The 24139-nt window shown below is 39.0% G+C and overlaps 1 protein-coding gene across 3 annotated transcripts in view; it reads left to right on the forward strand.

Annotated features, from left to right (window-relative positions):
• Positions 1 to 24139, forward strand: part of LOC124167053 (protein groucho-like) — a 464536-nt gene that overhangs the window by 432149 nt on the left and 8248 nt on the right. For all 3 annotated transcript variants that reach the window (XM_046544830.1, XM_046544831.1, XM_046544832.1), the window contains 6 exons: positions 6325 to 6357; positions 12616 to 13011; positions 14471 to 14575; positions 17635 to 17688; positions 18375 to 18578; positions 20800 to 20879. In XM_046544830.1, coding sequence (XP_046400786.1) covers positions 6325 to 6357; positions 12616 to 13011; positions 14471 to 14575; positions 17635 to 17688; positions 18375 to 18578; positions 20800 to 20879 — 872 coding nt within the window. The remainder of the gene's footprint in view (positions 1 to 6324; positions 6358 to 12615; positions 13012 to 14470; positions 14576 to 17634; positions 17689 to 18374; positions 18579 to 20799; positions 20880 to 24139) is intronic.

Here is a 24139-nt window from a genome sequence, read left to right on the forward strand (position 1 = left end):
TTAGACTCTTCATAAGCCTTTCCTTTAAAGTCTTACATAACGATCCTCTTATAGCTCCTTCCTTTTCATGAACGTCTCCTTTGCTTACGCAATTCTCTTTCCGACATTCTTACTGCTCTATCCGTATTCCATTAATTCTTCACCTGATAAAAAAACGAATTTAAAATCATCATCAGTGATAGGTATTCCTATCGCTGGAGCCATCCCTGAAAGTGATTGGATAATTTTTCTACGATGACTTGAGCTATCCCTCAATAATAGTCGGAGGGATGATAGTGTCATTCTGGCTCAACCTTTTCTGTATCGGTTGGAGGAGGGAAAATATGGCACCCGCGTAAAAAATTACGTCTGCTCGCGGAAAAAGTGATGAGTAAAATGTTTCGAGTGTAAACTTGACTCGCTTGGAGCGCTCGAAGAGAAGCCGTAACGCGTGATCAAGGAGACGGCTCAAGGATTCTGTGCAATTAGGAAAACCTGTTGGGGTACGCAGATACAGTCGAATTTGAGTAATTAAGACTCGGATGAGCGAGGAAACTTATGTGACTGCAATCGTCAATGTTCGTATTTTTATCACCTGAAAACATCAACCGGAAGACCTTACTGCGGCTTCATAATTCCATTCAGATAATGAAATAACATATAGAGGATGATGATGTGTCATTATCCAGGGTACAACCAGTATGAGGTTGTACACCTGATAAATGTACACTCTACCCCGAAAGCCGTCTCAATAGACGTTTGCTAGGACACCAGCCTTTTTCATATAACAAAAAAACTCTAACGAAATAACGCCTAGCATTTATTGTAGTCCTTCATCGTGCGGGGAGAAAACGAATTCCCACACCTGTCATTTCGGCAAAATATGTCTTAATTTATCGCTTCTGTCGGACCTGGGAATGTAGCGGGGATCTAATATGATGTTCTCCGCGTCGCTCTTAAAGATATCCATTCTCAACTGCTCAAGCAATCTAAAGCCTAGCGCGCAGCCTCCTAGTCTCTTGCGGCTCCCAACCCAATTTGTTTAACAAATGTTTAATCGGTCGTTATAATGATGTAGTGGGCGTTGAAACCGGTTGGATGAATAATCTTTTTTGTGGAAATCGTTAAGTTATTATTCCTCCCATCACCGTGGCGAAAATCCACAAATTTGAGCCAGTAACGGTTCCATCAATTTATTTTCTTTCTGTAATTAGGATTGTACCCAAAAGCCGTCGCCAATTCCTCGTGGCTTATATCTACTTTCTGTTAAGATTATTAATATACCTGGTATCAACGAAATGCAACCGCGATTATGTTTCTGGGAAAACAAAGGAAGTTGCAATACTAACCAGAATACAGCTACATGCTAATAATGGCATTGCCTTCATTAGTGGTATGATTTTCAACGTGGGGTTTTCACTACTTTTTGAAATGGTCCCATCAATTAGGGAACCCTTACTCATTCTCCTAAAGAAACTAACTAGAATTTTGGTAACTTCCAGGAAGCATCGAAGCTTAAAGTTAGGTGGAAAAAATCATTACGGAAAAAAGTTACGTTGGAAGACAATTATATGGGCGTCAAATAATACGAGCTAATACACAAATAACATGCTTATAGCTAGTTCAGACTATATACCTTTGATAAAGATCAGTATATAGCGGGTGACGTCACAACTTCGGTTCCAACATACCTCGAACGTTTCTATGGTACCGTGCTGTTAAGTCCCGTGAATTGCATACGATTAGCGAATGGTGCACTATTTCTGTGACTTTGTGTACCTAGAAAACTCACTCAAGGGACGCCCAGTGACCTTTCATTGGTGAGTTAAGTTAAGCATATTTTAATATATTGTATTTTATTTTGATATGGGCCTAATTTTTCCTTCCGGCGTTACTGATGTGTAAATTTCCCGCGTCACGTGATACATATGATAGGTACACATGTTTACCGAATATGGTGTTGGCTTCTCGCCCTCTATTAATCCGTACTCAAAGGATCAAATCGTATTTTGAGTGAGCATGAACGTCGTAGTATGAAATGGCGTGGAGAGCGCAAGGGCACATTACGTACGCAGGCGAATTATTATTTTTCATTGGTGAAGTGCACATTTAATTTTATCCTTGCTACCTTAATTTTATCCTTTACTAATTCAGAGAAATGTGGCATCAGCCTTAGATATTTATCCATTACTTTCTCCCCATATGTACCTAACCGTTATGTGCGATATGGATTGCATTATTTATTAACACAGGGTATACTCTACGGTTTTACTCTATGGTATTATTCATAATAAATGATTAGATGAGACTTCGAATATCTCACAGTAGCTACGTCAACTTGTCCTCAACGAAAATCTTCACGCCACGTATTAAGGTTATCTCACATCTACTGCTTAGTAAACAGTCATTATTATAGATATGCAAACTATAAATACCACATTTAAAACTCGTCTCTTTTCGACCGAATACAGACATTGAAGTGCACAATAACGTCCAATAACGAATCGTAAACCCCCTATATTTTTGTACGCACTACTTGATCCATTTCTCCTGTTACCTCATTATTTTTATGTGTTTCCTGTGTAAGTCGCTTTCGACAAGAGGCCTGGCGTTTGGAAGTCGGAGGTATACAATCGGTTGGTCGTATAACACGGCTCAACAGCCGGGAAGCGAGGAATGCATTCAGTCGTAAATTATGACGCGAGAGTAGGATGGATTGCAGCGTGCTGAACACAATAAACATTATGAATAACTGACGGACGTTTATACGACTTTCCGTCGCCCGTAATTTGAACACCGGCGCGACCTTATCTAACATCTTGGCAGCAAACCTCAGCGAGATCGTAGACGGAAGGTGTTGGACCCTTTAGCCTTGAGACATGAACGTGGGGAAGACTTTCTCTCTCCGCCGATGAGTCAGGCGAGATTTTACGCTTCTCTCATAGATGGCGGGTCGCCTCTTCACAAGATAATAGGCCTCAATGCGTAGAGGCCCCAGTTCGTCCCATAGAAGCTAAATATATGTTGCCGCTTATGTCGCATTTTAATTCATCATCATCATTAGTCATCAATCCTAATATTGGTTAGACGCAGCTCTCCATCCAGCCCTAGATGAGTTGCATTAACAAGGCGATGAATATGTTCAATAATAACAAATGAAAAGAACAAACTTTGTATTTATCATTTGTTAGGATGAACTTCCACAAAGTTGAGCCTGAGACTATAGAGATTACGTTCAATAATGTCAATATCAACCAATTGGAAGGAGAATTTTGTGTAGAAATATTTATTCTGTAACTTCGAATCCTTTCTTATGCCTTTGCTTTCTATCATTGTTATTGTATCATTGTGATCAATGAGTTTCGCTGTCTTCCTCGCAGCTGGCCTTCAGCCTCTGCTGAAAATTAATCAGATGATGTAAATCAAATGAAAATTTCCAAAAAAAAAATGTTTATGGTACAGTAAAAAAAACAAATGATAAGATGACTAAAAACCAATAAAAAATGAAAAAATACGTAAAATGCATTAAGAAATGATAAAATTGTCGAAAATTCAAGAAAAATATGTGTATTTGTAAAATCATGTCTTTCAGTCTAATCGGACCATTCCAGTCCACCGATGTCGGTTAGATTTAGTCTTCCTAGTTTTACAATTAGTGTGTATTGCTCACGCTCACTAGTAGCCAGTCTTTCTCTTTCTCCTCCACTAACACTGGAAAGTTTACACTGGTCCCTATACACTTGTTGTTCAATTTGTCCCCTTAGTTCTATTTTACGCACGTCAATTTCCGCTAAAGAGGTGGCGTAAAGATTCACCGGCAGTTGGACCGTTACCGGGATGTATATTCCGGGCTAAATTTGAGGATCAACGACGACAAATGAATCTGTAACTTGGTTTTCTTCCACAGAATTATTTTATTGGGACGAAACGTCTTGACACATTGGTGTCATCATTTGGTACAGTACCTGTTATTGTACCAAGAATATAATTGTCTGGATGAAAACCAAGTCACTGTTTCATTTGTGGAGGTGATGACGGCAGTGAGAAAGAAGAAATACGTGATCATGTAAAGGCTATAATTCGTTGTCTCGGACGTGACTTCATGGAATCTACTTAATATGATAGGAATTAAAAACCTTTGTGATTCCATATATATGTGGAATTGCAAAGTTGTCCAAACTTCCACACACACTTCTAAATCTAGGTCACACTGTAATAAATTAAAGTAGAATTACTAAGTTTTTTACTTTTCATTGTGTAAATGTTTGCCGAGTTGTGGAGAAATGCGTCAGCCCAATCTCAGTACTGGTTGCCTTCGTGTATGAGGAAGGACATTTCGTAATATATCTTACTCCGCTTTGATTTAATATGAGCCATCCCCATTCCAGATCCTAGGTTTACAATTGAGCGGAATTATTTATAGTTGCAACGCTGTCTTTAGCAAACAATTGATTTTACCTGTTCGCACGTCCAAGCGTTCCGTATACTGAAGAGTAGGAATTGTTTTCCACCGTTTCAATAAAGCTTTTCTCTTCCTTCCCTGGCGTACATCCCTGCTCCGCATCCTTACCCACTACCCTGTCCCTGTTCCCCTAACCCTTTTCCACCCCTTTTATTGTTTTCGGTTTGAATCATGGCGCAAGGAGCATCCCACTAATTAAACGGGAATATTTAATTCCGTCCCACCCCGCGGCGCGTCGCTGGCACTCAAAACCATCCTTCCTCCGGTAACCGACGCTGTGTTTTAAACACCCAAACCTCTCTCCTTTACGCGTCCCACTGTTTTTTCTCCCCACCAATCCGGCGCCACCTGTCTCGTGGTTTTATTGCGCCCGAGCATACGTTTTAAACCGCGCCGATTCATTGGTGTGGGCTTTCAATTATTGCGGCGTCGCAATTATGTCGTTTTAATGCGGGCCGGGTCGAAGGACGCCCCCTGGGGGTTTGGCATCCGCCGCGTATGTATGTGTGTGTGTTAGTTTCGTGATGTGTCGCTCAAAATCGGAGGCTTTTGAGTGCAAATTGCGGTGGCGGCGATCTTCCGTTGCCATGGACGCCAGCTGTGTGGAATCAAATTTGTCGAAATGTTGCCGTCGTTTGTTTTTACATAAAGGCGTGTGGGTTTGTATCGTGTGTGGTTGTTGATTTCTTCATCCTGGGTCCCCATCGGAGAATCAGAGTCTCAATCAAAGTCCGAGAGTTTGGAATTTCTAGGGGTGAGACGGAGGAGACAGAGGACTTGGATTGAGTGAGTACTAAGCGTGGGAGACTTTTTTTTATTCTCATGCCCTGGATAGGGGCAACCAACCCAGGCGGGACTCGAACCCGCGACGTCTTTTTGGCAGGCGAGAAATTTACCCCGCCGCCACCAAGGCCGGCAAATCCATGTTAATTCATGAAAATCCATGGTAAAAATTTATGTTGGAGAGAAAAATTATGGGTAGGTGGAGCTGGGATAGAGGATAATAAGAGTTATATAATAGATAGGTAGAATGAAAGAGAATATAATTTGCTCGGAATTTAAAATCTCATTTCTGAGGGAAGACAAGCGAGGGTGATTTGCAAAATGCTCCATGGAGACCTACCTATAATAACGTTATTGATGCATATATCCCTATAGGTGGATACTTTTTCAGTTTCTCGTGTTTATTATACTGTCGATGAAAGGCTTGTGGTTTGGTATTGAAGGTAAACAATACAAGAAATACGTCAATCGTTTTATTGCAAGAAAACCTCAACCATGTGATTCTAGTGATCCCATGAGCGATTGCTCTATATAAATATCTTATGCGAATATTATCTGGCTTCCCAACACTATAAATGAGGTCTGTTTTGTTTAACATAGCTCTAAATCATACAGTTTTTGCATTTATCTCACTTACGATGAAAAACTCTTATTTTACTATTTTGGACCATTCCTAATGTGATTGTAGTAAAAAAATTACTCATTACCAGGCTTTCCATTTTTCCACTTGGCATGTTACGAAAAAGTTTTTCAAGTCAAAAGCATTTATGTTTTATTTATTTACATGTTTAACAAAAACTCCCAAAAATCGTGAAAGTGGGAGGTGGCAAAATCCACTAATTTTTCAATAATGATACCTGAGCATGAAAATTTCAAGGAAATAAATTCATTTCTCGTCAATGTTTCATCCTAGTCCTTGGCGAATGATTTTCTCTAAGGAACAATTCTTTAAAATAATTTTAATTCCCATTTTCAACCTTCAGTATTTTTTGCAATCAGAATATGTGTAAATATTTCATTACATCAGCCCATATATTATTGTTTACATAAGTTTTTGGATGATCATAGTCATACTGATATTATTTTGTTTTTCCTTTCAGCAACAGCAACAGCAGGGACTTCAGCAACTCCTGGTTAGTATGATGTACTGAAGCTCTCACTCTGGATCATATTTTGGCCTAGGCAAGCATTTGTGAACGAGTCACACCTCCACCAAACCTTTGAAGATGTTTAATGTTTCAACGGATGATAATGCAAGCTGAGTTATTGTTGCTCTCTTGTAAAATGTCTTGCTATCATGATAAATTGTTCTTTATAAAACTTAAATTGCAGAAACTGATGATTAAACAGGTGACATTGTTGTCTCTCTCTTGTAAAATATTTTGTAAGAATTATGAGTGTTCTTTAAAATATTAAAAACATGTATATTTTTCAATTCTTTCTCATACGTCGGTGAAGTCAGTGATAGATCAGAGTAATCCCACTACCCCTGGATACTTTTATTGTTTAACTACCCTTTTGTGGAGTGATCCATCTTAATAAGTAGCTTCTAAGTAGGCGTCATAAGTCATCAGAGCATTTTTGACAAAGTATCGTGCATATCCGTCGTCAAATAGCCACATGCCGTATACTGGAAAGTCTTCCAAAATGTCGATTTCTATGTTTAGAACATTTCACTTTGTAGCTCCCCTTTGTTTGCTCATCAAGAAGCAGAATCAGTTGCGTATTAAAACATATTTATTATTTATCTTAGTTTATTGCTTTATTTATATTTTTCAATAGCTTCCCAGTAAGGATATTTTCAAATATCTGTTGCGGTTGGTGTTATGACTGTTGAGTCCCTTTCTTTCTTATATTTTATTTTTATTCCTATGCCATCGAAAACAGCACATAATTCCATTTCGTGAAATAATGGCTGCTGACCGTAAAGTAATGTTAATTCACCCTTGTCTTACCTATGAAAACTTAATCATTGCATGTATTAGTGCCCTAGAATAAGGTACCTTTCGTGATATGCATGTTTTTAAGTGTGGAGGGTGTGACTAGTTCCAGACATAACAATGGTTAACGTGTATCCAGGGTTTTTAGGCAACCCGGCAATAGTTTATCCTGATGCGTAGGCAACCCAAACAGCTTACATCATCAAAAAAGGATATTTTTTTCGGAAGGAAAGAGTTCTTATACCTCTGTATGGAATATTTCCAATACTTATGACATGAAAATTTTCAAAATCGCCATGTTATTATTTATTATTTAATATCCTTCTATATTAATTGAATTAAACTATGAATTAAACCTTCTCTGCCGAAATATGTACGAAGTGTGTGAAAGGCGTCTTCTACAAATGAACCATCCTAAGTTGACCTTTGGACGTTTAATAGTTAGCCAATCAGTGACACCTTTGATGCCGGTTGGATGTGGCGCGGTGAGATGCCGTGCGAAGCAAATTTGGCAGCTTTTGTTTGCATCAGGCGATGGCGTCAACGCTACGTAGTATTCTTTGTTCTCTGGAGAAAACATGAATTTTACGACAAAATATAGCAGTTACTCAAAGTCACTGGTGACAGCTGTACTCAGGTCACATTGCTGATTACATCGACGTATAATTCTCTTATTTCATTCTGATTGTATGCCTATTATTTATCATTAACCCTTGTGAATGCGTGAATTTACTTAACGCCGGTTTTTCCACTTTGTACTGCAATAACCGAACACTCTCGATATTTCCAATGGAACTTAAAATAAATTAGTAGTAAAATTGTATCCGTTTTCCTCTATCGAAAAATATTTGGTGGAAACTTCTTGGTTGATTTCGTATAATATCGTTCGTGGGGAACGGCAATACCTTCCGAAGGAAATATCCTCTCGTGAAAGAAGCATTGAGTTCCCACAGCAGCGTATATTTCTGATGATTGCTTCCTTTGAAGACAATAACTGTGAATTTCCCGTCTCAAATTTTCTCTCTTAACGCCGTATTGTCAATACTTATAATTTATCTTGCCGCGAGAGTTTTTGTTTGCATGTTATTGCTTCCTCAGCAAATGTCAGAGGTCTGAACTGAAAAATGAGAATAATTATGAGCTTTTTTTCGAGGACGATAATCCGTCAGATGTTTTCAATCACTCATGCTGGTCGTAATTTTTTTTTTACTCTGCTGTACAAATTAATAGGCAAACTCCACGCTTCCCGGTTTCTTTTTAAAATGTTAGCATTCCAATCCGAGATACAATGACCGTTAAGAATGGTCAAACTTCGTGGAAGCATCAGTAAATGCTGAAGTCGTCGGCAATTAAAAACTTTTTCGACCTGAGGAAGCTCGCATATTTGATTGCTCTACTTACCTTAAATTTTGGGAAGCTTAATCATATTATCAAAGGCTCCTCATGCTAACTGAGATATTTTTTTTGTTTAAGTGGCAATGAGGGGGAAAAAGTGTAGAACATATTTAGGGTGAACGAAAATGCTCCGTAGTTGGCAAATATATCCCTGCAGTACACTCCTTGATAACGGTGGACAAATTCCTACGTACCTCTATCTTTCATGCTACTGATGCCACCTTTTCCCTTGGAATAAGTAAACTTGTCGTGGATAGTAGGAGCAGCTATGGCCTTCATGCTGACACATGCAGGAATAAGAACTCTATGATCGACGACCAGTGCTCACTCCGTGGCCATACTATCTCATTGCTATCCTCTTACTAACTGCTGACTGCAAAGCAGCGAATTGGGTATACACAATGTTGACTGTGTACATTTTGATGAAGTTCTATGCTGAAAATAGTAAGAACGGCTCCTAAAAACTTGTACTAGACAGATGAAAACGCATATTATTAGAACGCAGTGCCGGTTTTAGGTGTGCGGAATGTTTTGTATCTGCTCCTTCACCAGCGTGCTTCAAATACCCATTTAAGAATATCCACCAATTCAAATATTTCAGTTATCCTGTTTCCGGAATTGTGCTCGTGTCGGAGCGTAGTACAGATATTTTACTTTTCGATTGTTCTGCGAATTTGGGTACAAATGGTAACACGTCCCTCCAAAAAAAATTATATTTGAGAAGGTAAGCAATGAAAGATATTTCTGTTCTTGTAGTCTCACTGTGGACGTTAAGGGCTAATTTTAATCTAACATGAATTGTTGCCATCTTGAATATTTTTACGCGGATGAAAACTTCAGAAAAATATGAAAACTCTTGGATTGGCTATCCCGCAGCTGATTTCTGAGGCCAATATGGAATACATGTATCTTGATCAGTATTGTAATGGAAATAGGAAGATAGTGAATACTGAAATACTAAGGAAGATACTGAATGATTACACTAATAATCAGTTTAAAATCAAAGCCTAAAAAATCTTGTAAGCCATTCCTAATTTTAATGGAATTAAAGTTTTAAATGGGAGTAAATCACCGCTTCCAATAAATAATACAATAAATGAAAAAATCCTGTGATACTTATTTAATCGAGAGAAACTTGGGAAACACTGAAATAATAATGACGTTAAATTTTCCACGTAATAAAATCACTTCCACTCGGGTTTCAGTGTTGGTTCATATTTCACTGTCAGGTTATAAGTGGTGCTAGATGTAGTAATTAGTATGCAGGTTGGAGAAGGAAATGGAAAAGAAAAGCCTTTTTGGAATCTACACGTCTAACTGTGTTGTAAAGGGAACAGAGAATCTTTCTACCACAAGGTGGTCGAACTGGAGTTTAGTCACGTGAATTGGGTTCTTTTAATCTTTTTCAAATGACCCGAAACTAATTATTCGCCCTATCTTTACTCTGAAAGTAGGAACAAGGCACAATACTTCCTAGCTACAAAGGTAGGTGCCGTCGCTGCAGTTCAATAGCTTCAGAGGGAGAAGGATATGGTGACCTCGGTGCATGTGACCAAAATTGGAAAATCCGGAAACCGCTTTATCTCAATTCGCCTACTTTCCCGGAGAAGACCGATTACATCGATGGGACTTTTTGGCTTGTGGCGAGGAGTGTGTTTATTTCGACTTAGAATAATTTTTGTGAATGACAATGAAAAGATGGTTATGTAAGAGTTTAAAGGAAAGGCCAGTGAAGAGTCTGATCTGGAGAGTAGCGCTTTACAGTGCGGAAACATGGACACTTAGGGAGGAGGACGAGAAAAGACTGTAGTCCTTCGAGATGTGGGTATGGGGAATAATGGAGAAGGTGAAGTGGACGGAGAGGAGGAAGAACGACGAAGTGATGGTTGAGGAGAGGCAACTTCTAGATGAGATACGGAGGAGAGAGAGGAATGAGGTAATGGATAAAGCTTATAGTATAAGGGGATGTTAAAAATCGTTTTAGTGGGAAGAATTCTTGATAATCAGGTTAGACGGAGGAAGAAAATTTGATTTTTAGGTAGAATGAAATGTGGTTGGCTTTATTATGAATTGAAAAGGGAATCAAATGAAGGAAAGGGAGGCAGGCCGGGTTGACAGGCAAAATGATCTTTGGAAGTCTACCTTGACCGACAGAATACGTTAATTATAATGAGAATAAATTCAAACATTTTTATAGGATGCTATGACATTTTTAAAAAATAATTTGTAACAAAATGTTATGTTAATAATGCGCATCTCATTCCTACGGAAAATAAATTGCTTGGTATTTTTAGATGTAGTTTACTTTCCTTGCTGAATATAGAGGAATTTGTTCACTCTGTAATGTTCAGAAGGTTTAATTCTCCATAGAATATAATTAACATCCACCTTGGTTTTAGAGTTGGTACATGTACATCGTCCTTCGGCAGACTGTAGGCGTTCATATTTAATTTCCGTTTCGCACCCGTCTCTTCCCATCAGTGGGCTTATTTCGACTGGCTTCAAAACCATTTAGTGGATCATTTTTAATGTTAGCTTCGACAACATATCTGTGACAGTTCGAAAGCAGAGAGGAGTGCTGGTTTTCTTCAAGAACCTCATATGCTTAGAATGGCAGAATGTAGCCATAAGGTGGGCGGAAATGTGGTAAAGAGGGTGTTTCACTCCCACTCTGGATATTTTACTCCACAAAAAAAATTGTATTTAACTTTGTATTTGTATTAATTTTGCTTTAACATAACTGTTTATCTCATTTCATGAATACGACGGTAGTTCTATTTCGAATATATAGTGCTTTTCTCCTGGATAAGATGGTGCATATATGCCTAATTCAATATTCTTGACCAACTTCAAATATTTATCGGAAAATTACGCTGGCTATTATTTTCAAACCGCCTTCTTTTACTGATTAATTTGAACTGCTACTTTTTTTAAGATGGTGCCTAATTACTTCCTCTCGACCGGTCTTTTTTCGTGACGTTCCATTTATTTAAAACTTGAAACTGTGTGTACGTTATAAGTAGCCCTTTTCAACATGTGCTTTTATTTCAAATGTCAATAGATCCCGCAATAGTTTCTGGAATGAAAAATTTCTTTGCTTGAGACATAGATAATATTGAAAATTTAGGCTGAAAATTTCAAGATTATAGCTGATGTCTAAAACGAGTAATACGTCATGAAAAAGGGAAAAATTTTAAACCCAGGTCGAGCGGGAGTGATGGTGGTTCTAGTAAAATTAAGCCCAAAAAACAATACATTATGTACATGCTTTAAGGTCCGGAGACCAGAGCACAAAGAGTGATCTATAATCCTCGCCTTGGAGGCGTGGTGTGTCCATTTCGAGGGGCCATCTGGGCATCAGTGGGAAAGAGTTGCATATTTTCAAGATGCTCGCCTTTTGCACGTGGAAAAAGAGGACGTTTTCTCTGTTCTCAGCCTTTGTCATCACGTGATTCACATTTTTATCAGGAATTTGTCTTTGAAGAAAGATTTTTTTCGCTTTTCCGGCGGATAGACTACCTGAAGAGTCCACGGGATCTCCACCGGATCAGGAACTATATTTCTGCCGACGTTTCGATGTCCTACTCGGCCATCGTCCTCAGGGTTACCTGTGTCGAGTGAGACTCAATTGACTATGTTATTAGGTCAAAAGTCTCACTCGACACTCGATTCGAGTGAGACTCGATTGACTATATAAGTAGGTCACTCGACACTCATAACCCTGAGGACAATGGCCGAGTCGAACATCGAAACGTCGGTAGTAATGCTGTTTCTGACCTGGTGGCGATCCCGATTTGTCTTCACGCAATTAGTCATTGTTAGCCGTGGTGAAAGGCTACCATGCTGACCTTCCTACACTTCCGTGCCATTAAGCCCCTGTACGTCCTGCAATCTCCATATTCCGTTTCTGCCATGATGGCCTTCCGGAATGGGCACGCCTTGAATGCGAGATCGGCCCTCCTTGTGTTTTGGTGTCTTCAGCACCCCCCGTTCTCCTCCTCTTATGGACGCTTAGTGATTCTGAGGCACACGCCCTTCTTGGCCCCCTCCCGACAGCAACAGATCCACGCGCAGCAGTTGCCGCACGCCGCTTCCCACGCGCCACCTTCGCTGCCCCTGGCCGCTGCTGCCGCCGCCGCCGCGGCCGCTGCGGCCGCAGGGGGTGTTGGTCCGCCTCCGCACCCGCCCCCACCGCCGCCCCCGCCGCACCCTGGGCTCGTGCCGGGACTGCCCCCGGGGGGCCTGCTGGCGTTCGGCCCGGCAGCGGCGGCGGCTGCTGCGGCGGCCGCGGCCGTGGGGGGTCCGCCGTCTTCCGCCGCCATGCCCCCGGCCGTCTCGACGCCGCTGTCCTCCTCCTCGTCGGCTGCCGCCGCGCCCTCCACGGCGCACCCGCTCATCAAGGCAGACCACCTGCACGGCCGGGACGACCTCAAAGGACTCGATGACCGACATGTAAGTCCCTTCTCGATCTGCATAAAATCCTGAGTTCCTCCTCAAGGCTGTTTGGCAGGGGTTGAGTTTTCACCGACATGCATCTTGTAAGCCCCACATGTGCTCCTCGTGAGCACCGAAAGAAAACAAAAAAATTCATAAAAAATGTTCACCTGTAGGCAAGTATAATTGTGTTACACTATCGGGTAAAGTGTGTGGCAACTGAGCGAAAAGTCTCAGGATCAAATTCTGGATGAATCCTATGGACAGTGGCGGATCCTGGCTAGGGACAAGGGGTGCTGGTTGGGGAGCTTGGGGGGTTACCTCCCAGCAGTAGTGGGGGTCCAATAAAATTACCATTTTATCTAGTGTAAATTCGATATCCTGGGGGTGGGGAGGGGCTATAGCCCCCTCTGGATCCGCCACTACCAATGGACACCCTAAACATAAATCCTTGGATAGCAATGTGGCCCCAGGAAAGAAAATGATCCCCATATCATGAATTTGTGATATTTTTATGGATATGGCCTAGCCTGTGATGAGCTCACCTATCCAAACCAACCTTCAGCATGAGTCCCTCAGTGATTTATGTATACATACTGTGTGAACTGTTACCCCAGTGCACCTTGCTTGAGGTTGAGTTTGAGGGATGAAGTTGGTGCAAGAAACAAAGTACATGTTATTTACCATGAAAATATAAAAATATACTTCTCTAACTGTGGTTAATAAGCTGGCAGCCACAGCAAATATGGTTTCCAAACTATAATTTTGAGAAATTGAATTTGAAAATTCCCATTTGATGCTGGCTGTCACTTGTCTAAGTATTGTCTATGTAAAGATAGCTTTAATTCCTACTGTAAATCATTTTATGTTGTTCTTAAAATTTGAAGCGAAAAAATTCAATGGGGGAAGAATCATTTGCCTTGACCGGTAACCAAACCTGGTTCTGCTGAATTCATTACAGGTGTTCAGGCACCACTTGAACTACCAAGGAGTCATCCTCGGTAGAGCTTTGTTGGCCTTAGAGGACGAGATAGTTAATGCTGCTAAACATACAATGCCACAAAGCAGCATATTTTTGCCTGGCATTCTAAGTTCTGGCGTTAGCCTTTAGACTGTGACACTATGCCCACAAATATGATATCTCTTGGTGTTGAATTTCTGGAAAAATAACACATCTTGTTCGCCAAAGCCTACAAAGCTACACCAAAAAAGAAAATGCCCTGGAAGTAGAGTGGTAGAACACCTGGAGTGAATTCAGGGGAGCCAGCTTTGAATCGTGGTCAAGGCAAACGATTTTTACTCTGATAAATATTCACACCTCACTCTTCACTTGCTGGTGACTCTGTGCAGGTACTCTGCAGGATTGTGGCTAACTCCTGGAATGATCTCCTTGAAAGTTTCTCATTCATATATATTTCATTTGATTAGTCAATTGCCCTCTATCTGCATTTTTAAATGTTTGTTTTTTTCATTTTAGAGGAGCTCGATATCACCGGCAGAAAGGGATAAGTACCGGTCTAGATCTCCAGATGTTGATTCAGATCTGAAAAGAAGAAAAGAAGATAAACTCGGTCACATGAGTGTGAGTGACTGAATTTTCTCATTAGAAATATTATTAGAATTATATTATACATGATCGACCAAAATTATCGTCTCGTCCAAATGAATTGGCTCGTGAGAAATGGGTAACTGTGGGAAGGAAGACCTTGAATTGGAAAACATGGCCTTGAGATAGTAATTCGAGCGAGACTGTGAGGAATTCCTTGTCCTGTGGGTTCAGCCTTACTCTGGCTTTCATTGTGACTTATGCCATTTCTGAAAGCACAAAACAGTGTTACAATCGTTTCAAGTTCATGTGAAACTCAAGGGTAGTGATCTTATTTGACAATTTCAAGGTTGGTTCCTCCTATTGAAAAGTAGATACGTAGTCATCATTGTACTGAAAAAATTACATCAATAGCAAATTGCTTGGTTTCTCTGTTACAGTCAACAGTTATCTACTGAAGGAAAAGTCCTCTGGTCCTTGTTAACTACATCACATTGTATGGAGGTTAGAAAAATGCATTTGAACGACCACAGGTTAACAGTACAATTACCTTGAATGTAGTATTTCAATGTTCATTTCGTTAACATGGAGATGACTACGTAATGTTTTTTTTGTTGGAAGCACCCAGGGTACCTAGTTACCAAATATTATATGAGATCACTGCCCTTGAGTTGCAATTGATTTCAAAACCTAGTTAACTTTATATTTGGCACTTTTGTGAACAGTCTTCCTGCTTTCTGTGTTATCACATTAACAGAAAATGTAGACGCACTTGCTTGAAACTTTTGAACTCACCAATTGCGTTAATATGAATACCCTTCGGTAGTATCCATTCATCAACATCTGCGTGGCCTGCTCTGGGCATCTGTTTCCAATTTAAAAAGAAACTTTTTAGAATATGCATTACTAATCAGTGTAAAGCCTGGGTGGATCCAAAATGTGTGGTCCTCTAGGGTGGCATTTTAAAATTTCAATTGTGTCTTATAAACACCATTAACCCTCATGTGGATTTGATGTGCCTTAGCGACGCTCATGGTTTTAAAAGTGGTGTGAAAGTTTTCAGTTCCGATGGATCATTTTGTTATTTTCAGTAGTCTATTTTTCGTCTTGCTTTGTCTACAAATATAATTTGGTTTGCATAGTGTTGATATTTTACATTTTATTGGCCTCTAGCGCTGCTGCGGCGCCGAGAATTTCCTCGACGCTACGTCAGGGACTGCACTCTCAATGTTAATTTCAAAGCAATTATGTTTTGTATGAAATGCTATTATATATTTATAATCATATAAATTAATTTTTTTAAACTTATAAACAAAATGAAATTGTTCAACAAAAGGAAAATATAACAATACCAATTTTGCTTTCTCTTTTAGCTACGAATCATTATGTTTGCCTCGTTATAATGTTCATTCACAAAACTCCATCTTTTTGCTAGAATTGTTCATAGAAACTCATGGCTAGCTAAAGTTGTTTTTTCCATGGCTTCAAACTTAGTTTTGCTTGGGCACCTTCTCTGCTCCGTGCCCACGCACATGCCATGGTGATAGTCACCTTTGGGCAAATTCCAGGGTTAGTATGTTTAGAATTACACGAAGCAGCAATTCTAAGCAAATTTTAACACAATGTGTTATCCGAATTCTTAGAATATTGCTCCTCACCGTCGTGTGAATATTTCTCGTTGAATGAGTAACTGTAACTCGCCAGGAGATTCAGAGGTTACACCGACCACCGTGAAGAACATATCGCATGGCTACTGTTATATGTCGTGTACCTTTCATTCAAAGTATTCCTTTGCGGCTGTGATAGTATACACAAAATTGCTGGCGTTCATATAATTACCGAGACGTTACAGTTTACCATTGGGGTGAAATCAAAATTACTACCAAACTAATTGTGTGATAGAAAATAATTTCTTTTTCCTGACAATTAGTTCAGTATTTACGTGTGAAAATTGTCTCATGATGAATAGGAGAATAGACAATTTACCGTGTTTTTTTAGGGAGATTTTAGAGAGAATAAACAATTTTATTTGGTTCAGTTAAACAGTTCAGGTAAACAGTTTTAGTATTTAGATACATAAAAATATAGACAATGTTAGCATTAAAAAGCGGAGTTTGTCCAGCACTGCATATCAGAAAAAATATTTAAAACAACCATTACACATGAAATAAAAACTTTCATTTGTAAATAACGGACAAAGGGAACAGAACTGGAGAGCAATTACGGCAACAAATGGAAAATAATGCAGCGTTCAAGATTTTTTTTATAACTTCCACAATAATGGGTTAAATCTAGCAAAACACCGTGAGAAATAAAGATAATAGATGTATTTACCATTATCAATCAGAAAACTTGTAAATAAAAGCTAACTTTGAAAGATAATAACAAAATATGACGCAGTGCCGCTGCGGCGCCATAAATCCAACGATGTAACTAAATTCGTAAATCCATATGAGGGTTAAGTATCCTGTTGTCTGTCAATATGGTGTCTTCTGGAAAAGTAATTGGCCTAACCACTCAAAAGTTAATTTATATAATTACTGCTTCCCCCTTTGAACTATTTTATGCTAATTGAAGGATCTGTTGTTGGATTAACTGTCTGCATCATCTTCCCATTACTACCCTTGCCAATCTCTACAAATACTCACCTACTCTTCTCTTTTCTCCCTCTCCAACTCTTTCCCACCTTAAAATTGGTAGTTTATCTATTATATCGTCAACTCAAAAGCTGCAGATAAAGCATCCCAAAAAAACTACAGTTAAATTACATAAGTAGGAAAAGGTCATGTATGGATTTTTTATCTTTTTCGTGTAAAATTTAAGTTCTCCATATGGAACAAATCAAAGCTCTACTTTATGTGGTAGAAAAAGATATAAACTATTTTCTGGAGCTTGATATGTAAGATTCAGGGGAAAATCAAGGAAATTTTCCCAATATTAGTCAATTAGGTGGTAGAACTAAATTTCAGTTTCAAAATCTATCTTCTACTTCAAATGAATTTTCCTCGACAATTATCTTAACACCAATTGCACTAAAATCCAACGTCTAAAAAGTTTTTGTAGTTATTAATATGGTCTTGATCTTTCCCTTACAGGATAGTGATGGAGAGAAGAGTGACCAAGACTTAGTTGTTGATGTTGCCAATGAGGTTAGTTTTTTTGTTAATTCACGTGTATGTTTTTTTTTCAAATAGTTTTAACACTTACATATATTCTATAGTTTCATCTGCTTTTTAAATGGGGTTGTTCATTGCTATTGTATCAGTTCTGCTCATTATGTATTGAAAATTGTCCATTCAATGAAACCAAAATGTTTACTAGATTTAAATATTGATAGTAGTGGAAAAAAATCTTACATCACTGCAAAAGTTTTTGTTTGTTTGAAATGGAAAAGAAAAAAGGTGAATTTTGGCTTACCTTGCACTCTTGTTGTTAAAATCAGAATTGATTTTATGCTGTTATTAGTAGGCACTAAATTCTTATTGCATATCGTGGACTAGGGTGAAACATTCAAGCCAAACCATCTGTAGTGAAACAAGTGCATGCCAATATGACAATATGCCAGGTATGCTAATATATGACCCTTCTTGTGCCTAGGACTCATCTACTTAATACCTAATATCTAGAACAATGCATATATTGCTTCCTTTCTTTGCCTATTTCCAATTTTGTATTTTGGCCTATAATAAAAAAAATAAAACCCCACCATTTCAATTTTAGTTAAAAAATTCCACGAAAGAAAAATCATTTTGCCTGGATAAGAATTCACATGATCCATCTGTGGGGAAAGTGTGGAATCTTTCATTGTATGACTACTGTTTCTTTTCCTTCCTAGGACCCATCCTCTCCGCAGCCGAATGGTGAGCACCCAAGTGACCTCATCATAAGAGAGAATGGAGAGAAGATTGGTGCGGGCAGCAATAGCAGTGGTGCTGGTGGTGGGGGAGGGGGAAGTGTGCCGGGAATCAAGTCGGAAAGGCCTCCGAGTCGGAGTGGTTCCAGCTCAAGCCGAAGTACCCCCTCCCTGAAAAGTAAAGATGTAAGATCTCAGCACTAAATCGCATCCCAAGCAATTTGGCTTGTCTGTAGCTTAAACACCAAACACTTTTTCATTTTGTTGCTGCTTTACATTTATTCACAGTCTCTTCCCAAAGTAAGGAAGAAGTACTGATAATTAACTAGTCAAAAACCTCTAGTTACTGGTGAAATCTTTCTGCTACTGGTCAGTTTTTTTGAACTGTTTAAGGTGGGTTTATATGTATCATATCACACCAAGTAATCACCCTGCCTGCTTCCTCTTTCAATGTGCACTCACTAATTCACTCCTAGGCCTATTTCCTATCATTATAATCATGAAGCCTGCTCTTTCCATCTTCTTCATTGCTTTCCTAACATCCATCCCTCTATGACAGTTTAACAGTACTTCTTGGCAGTCTGCATGATTTAGGAGCCTTCAAAAGGTGCCCTGCGCCAACTCAACATCGCTGTTAGCAAATGGCAAGAGCATTGCAATTTAGACATGATTAGTCACCCATCCAACCTTATTCCAATCCCAACATTACTTAACTTCAGTTATCTTACAGAAACCAGTGTGTAAATTTGAGTATTCCCCTTCTTCCCCTTCCACTTAGTAATCTCTCCATCCACACTTTATATCTCCTCCATGTCTAATTTAGAAGTTTTTTCCCCTCAGTTATCATGTCTAGTTCTTTGTCTTTCCTCTTCCTCTACGTCCACTTCACTTTCTACATTCTCCTCTATTGCCAATCACATACACCACCAGTATTTTCTTGTCCTCCTTCCTCAGTGCCTTCATTTCTGCTATGTTATGTCCCAGTGCCCCATTTCTGTGCCATGCCCCATATCAGACTCTTTGCTGGCCCTTTTCTCTTTACCTATACTCATTGATCTTGTCATTAGCATTTTTTGTGGTCTAAATATCATCAGTCATTATTTACTGAGCATTCCATTTATCAGTTACTGGTAAGGACTGACCTGTAAGTGATTGATTTCATCAGTATTGGCTGGGAATGGATTAGTGACTGAAAATTGAGTTCCTAAGGGTAAAGAAAGCTATTTCATTCCATGCAATAATTCACTTGAACTCACAACTATATTTTCAATAATAGCAACATCATCTGGTAAGGAGATAATATCATAATAACATCACCTGTGAGGTTAATCTGTATGGGCGAACTTGGGCTCAAATTTAAATGACATCATAGATTTAGCCAAATACAGGCTTTGTTTTGAAGTGCAGCATGTGGCTGCCTAAGGGGTACAGCTTACTTTAACGGCCCACTTCTCCAGGAATGATTTATGAGAAGATCCAAAGGCTCCACGAATGTTGACATTTTCAATCAGAAATATGTACAGCATAACCCCTTGGTGTTGCTTCGTAGCAGTGAAACCATGGTTGTGGATTTGAGAACATACTTCTGATATGTGGAAGAGTTTTCTTGTTCTTTTATATTTTTATGAATGATTCCTAATTTGCTTGTATGTGCACCCTTCATGCTATTTTCTCACAGAATAAGTTCAGCCAATTGCTCGAGTTCAAATTGTGACAGAAAAGACGGATTTGCATGAACATCTAACGACCTACCGTAATTGTACCTTCAGCTTATTTATTTGAATCTGTCAGTACATTCTCCTGCCTCCTTATGTATATGGTAAATATGAACCATATTAGATTTTAGTGCATTCAGTATAGTCATGCAGATCATGTTACTTCTCTCAGTTATTTACCCAATTAGGTGTACATAGTTCCATACCTGTGGTATTTTCATCGTTACCTATATCAGTTAGAGGAAAAATATTGTATGCTTCAATATAAATGTTGGTGCATATTTGTATCATATTTTATGTACCTTTTATTTGTTATCCATGGAACTTAAAATTGTTTTACCTCGTACATAAGATGACAGGCATTGTGATAAGGTAAACATTTGCTTTCATTGTTGTGATCAGAGTAATGGTATAGTAATCTAAAATGCCATCCAATATCAAGTTATAATTAAATGCATCAAGCATGACTGTGTAATTTGTATTATTCTGAAGAAATAACTTTTATTATGATATAGTGGATTTATAAAAACCTGAGAAAAATCTGCTGAAATGGGCATTTTTACTAGCATAGCGACTGCTTTTTTGTGGTATTGGCAATTTTTCGCTTCACTTGATATTATTTTATTCCTAGATAATTAGTGCATCGCTTTTGATTCAAGGCAGTCTATCCTGATGAAAGAAAATTTTTTCAGATGGGTTATGATCCCCATCCCCATTCAAGAACTCCGAACCTTGGGTCCAATGGCCTTGGTGGTCTCACAGGAACAAAAGCGTGAGTTTCTTCTCTCATTACTGTTTGTATGCAGGGCTTGATGGAATGCTATACAATGTGATTTTTTTTCCTTGCTTTGTTATGAGTGATTATTATACAGTAGACTCCCGATTATCCGGCTGCGGTTTATCCGGGTTGCGGATTATCCGTGCATGATTTTCACTCTCGCTCAATTTTTTCCGCGATCTTTGTTTTTAAAAATCCTACGCAAAATCACCAGAATTACTGCATCAATGCTAGGACATACGGGGCTTATCATTTCCGTTAGAATCCCCTTCGTAAAACGGAAGCGATCGCGCTCTAGTTGCATTCACGGAAGCACCGTGTTCCTGTTTTCCAAGCCTCGCAGTGCGCGACCGCGCTCCTTGATCACGGATACAAGTCCCGCAGCAGTTTCAACCCGGGCAACTTGTGCGAGACGCGACCCTGTGGTGTGGTGCCTGACAATGTAGTTTCCGACGTTGAGCAGTGGTTGTGAAGCATTTGTGCAAACCACTGTCCTGTATCCGTTATCACACAGCCACGGATGCGTGGTTTTCGAAACCAGGCCATACACAAAGCATTAATAATACGAGTACATCCACGCTATCGTCGCTAAAAAAAGATCGCGAACTGGCGAAGAAAGCTCTCAAGGAGTCCTGGAAGCACTCTAAAGCAACACAATAACTGCATAAATAATAATATATTGTTTTTCTTTAAGTAAACTATGAGTATTACAAGACATTTATGTGAAAGTTTGGATTATCCGTGTTTTCCGATTATTCGTGCCATCTCTCCCCATCATTACCCCGGATAATCGGGAGTGTACTGTATGTGATATATATGTACACTGATTTTATGCTCGTGAAGTAACTTATGTTTTTGACGGACGTGCCTTATACCTGTGCAAATGTACCTTGGTCTTTTGGGCAAATAAAACATATTATTATATTATAATTATTATAAAAAATGTTATAAAGAACATAGTTGAGTGATTTTTGTGGCTGCAATGGATTAGAATGCACATTTGCAAATTAATTCTACCAATATTGATGGAGTTTCCAAAGTGTTTCACATGTATAGTGTCCATTTCAAAATTAAAGTGGATTGAGTTGGAAAGCTTATATCTCCGTAAAAACTAATAGCATGAAGGCAAAACATGCTTGGCAAAGTTTCAAAGTGAACCCTGGTGGTTTTTGAGAGGGTATTTGGCATTCTTGAAAGGTTTTTTTGAAGCTTCCAGTTGGCATTGTTAATGTTTGGGCCGAATAAATGTAAAAAAATGTTGTAAATGTTTTGCTGAATTAGCTGTTCAGTGAACACAATTGTGAATGCTTAAGGCATTTTGTTAGTGTTTGTTTGTAAAAGCATTCACTGAGAATTCATTACCATCTATAAGAATGCCTCCTCAGTAATCATTTGCAGTTAGTATGTGTTGCAAATGCTCAAAAAAAAGTCAAGGAAAGCATTCCAAGGCTGTTCTTCGACATTTTTTTCAGCGTTCGACAATAAGTATTTGGTGAGCACTTTTAAATAACTAAGGTATACCTAGTAATACATTAGCTTGTGCAAGCATTTAGAAGATGTTTACTCAAGAAAAGTCCAACAAGGAGTTTGTATTGCTCTACAGATGCTGAAAAGTCATCAAAGCATTCGGAGAATGTCTGGCAAATGCTATCCTACCCATTCTCACTTAATGCAAAAGTATGGAAATTACCCACAGTTTGTTGTTTATTTAACAGTTAGCAAATCAAAGGTATTTTCAATACTTATAAAACAATTGCCACTGGGAAAAATGTGTCTGCAGGACTAGGATGACTGCAATGATATTACATTATCGTATTTACCTCCTAAGAGATGGGATGATCAATGATGGATTTTTAAAATTCAATGTATGTACAGTATTCAGTAAAATGATTTATTTTCTGTTTTTCAATCTATTCTTACATTTTGGCATATTGTACACAGTTACCCATGCAGAAATCAGTCATCAAATATTACTTCCACAAATCTCCCATCCCTGTCTTGTCATGTTAGTATTAGATTCATCTAGATGGTACTTTTATCCTTTCAAGACGGTAGAGTTCTGTAGCATGACTGCTGTACTGAGCCGAATGAGACTCTTCCATCCCCTCTGTATGGAGCATTTTTAACGGCCATTCGTTAAGAAAGGTCTTGCGGATAATCACGCACTCTCAGCGCCAACCTTTTTTGACCCTTCCTAGCGGGGACTCATTATTATCTCGGACTCCGAGGGTAGTTGGGCTCCCTCCTTTCCCAGTTTATAACCCTACCAGTGGCATTAGTTTGCTGTCAACTTATGATTTGTTTATATGAATTACAGTGGCAGACGTACCTTTAAAAACAGTGGCAACTTCCAGGTGTGATTTCAAAATAGTGTCTAATGTAGCTGAGAAATTCACTAATCCTTTGAAAATACCGGGGTTATTGGAGTCATCTCTTTCATTATGTCCACGCAAAGCAAGTTCAAACTCTCCACAAAATCGAATACAATCAATTATTTTTGAAAGGACATACCGATTTTTCCGGACTTGGTCGTTATTTTTCTCAACATTAAGCCTAAAAGCTTCACTGAGTTGTTGCCTTATTTCAGTACGACCTAAGATGGATAAATCCAAGCAGGCATTCTTATGATACAAAGATGTTTCATGTTTTTTTATTTTCTGGGTAAGATGACTCAAGTCTGAAACTCCAGTAGTTGTCCATGTTGTGTCCTTTCCTTTATAAAATAGAAGACACGGGAAGCAAAAGAATCTATTGGTTACTTCACATCCACAAATCCACGAATTTCTATCATACAGATGACAGATCAGTTTCGTTTAAAAATTGCAAATACTGCTCAAAAGACAAAGAATGCCGGCCTCGGTGGCGGTGGGGTAACGTCCTCGCCTGCCAAACAAGAGGTCGCGGGTTCGAGTCCCACCTTGGTAGGTTTCCCCAGTCCAGGGCATGGTTGCTCTTGTACGTTTACTTGTTAAATTTGTTGAATACCCTGGTATAAAACGGCCAATGAGAGCTGTATCCGGGTGGTTTGAGAATTTAATCAATAAAAAAATTAAATAAATTCTATTCTTAGTTTATATTTTTGGAGAAAGGAGCTAATATTTATTTTGCAAACTGACTGAATGAACAATTGTAAGATTGAGGTCCCTTACCACAAAGAGGGGAAATATAATAAGAGTGGTCCAGGAACCTGCTCCCGGATTTTGAGGGTACGGCCTAAGTCCCACTGCATTGGGTCCCAAAACTAAAACTTCGCA

This window comes from Ischnura elegans, chromosome 10, assembly GCF_921293095.1.
Source record: "Ischnura elegans chromosome 10, ioIscEleg1.1, whole genome shotgun sequence".
In the NCBI taxonomy this organism is placed as follows: domain Eukaryota; kingdom Metazoa; phylum Arthropoda; class Insecta; order Odonata; family Coenagrionidae; genus Ischnura; species Ischnura elegans.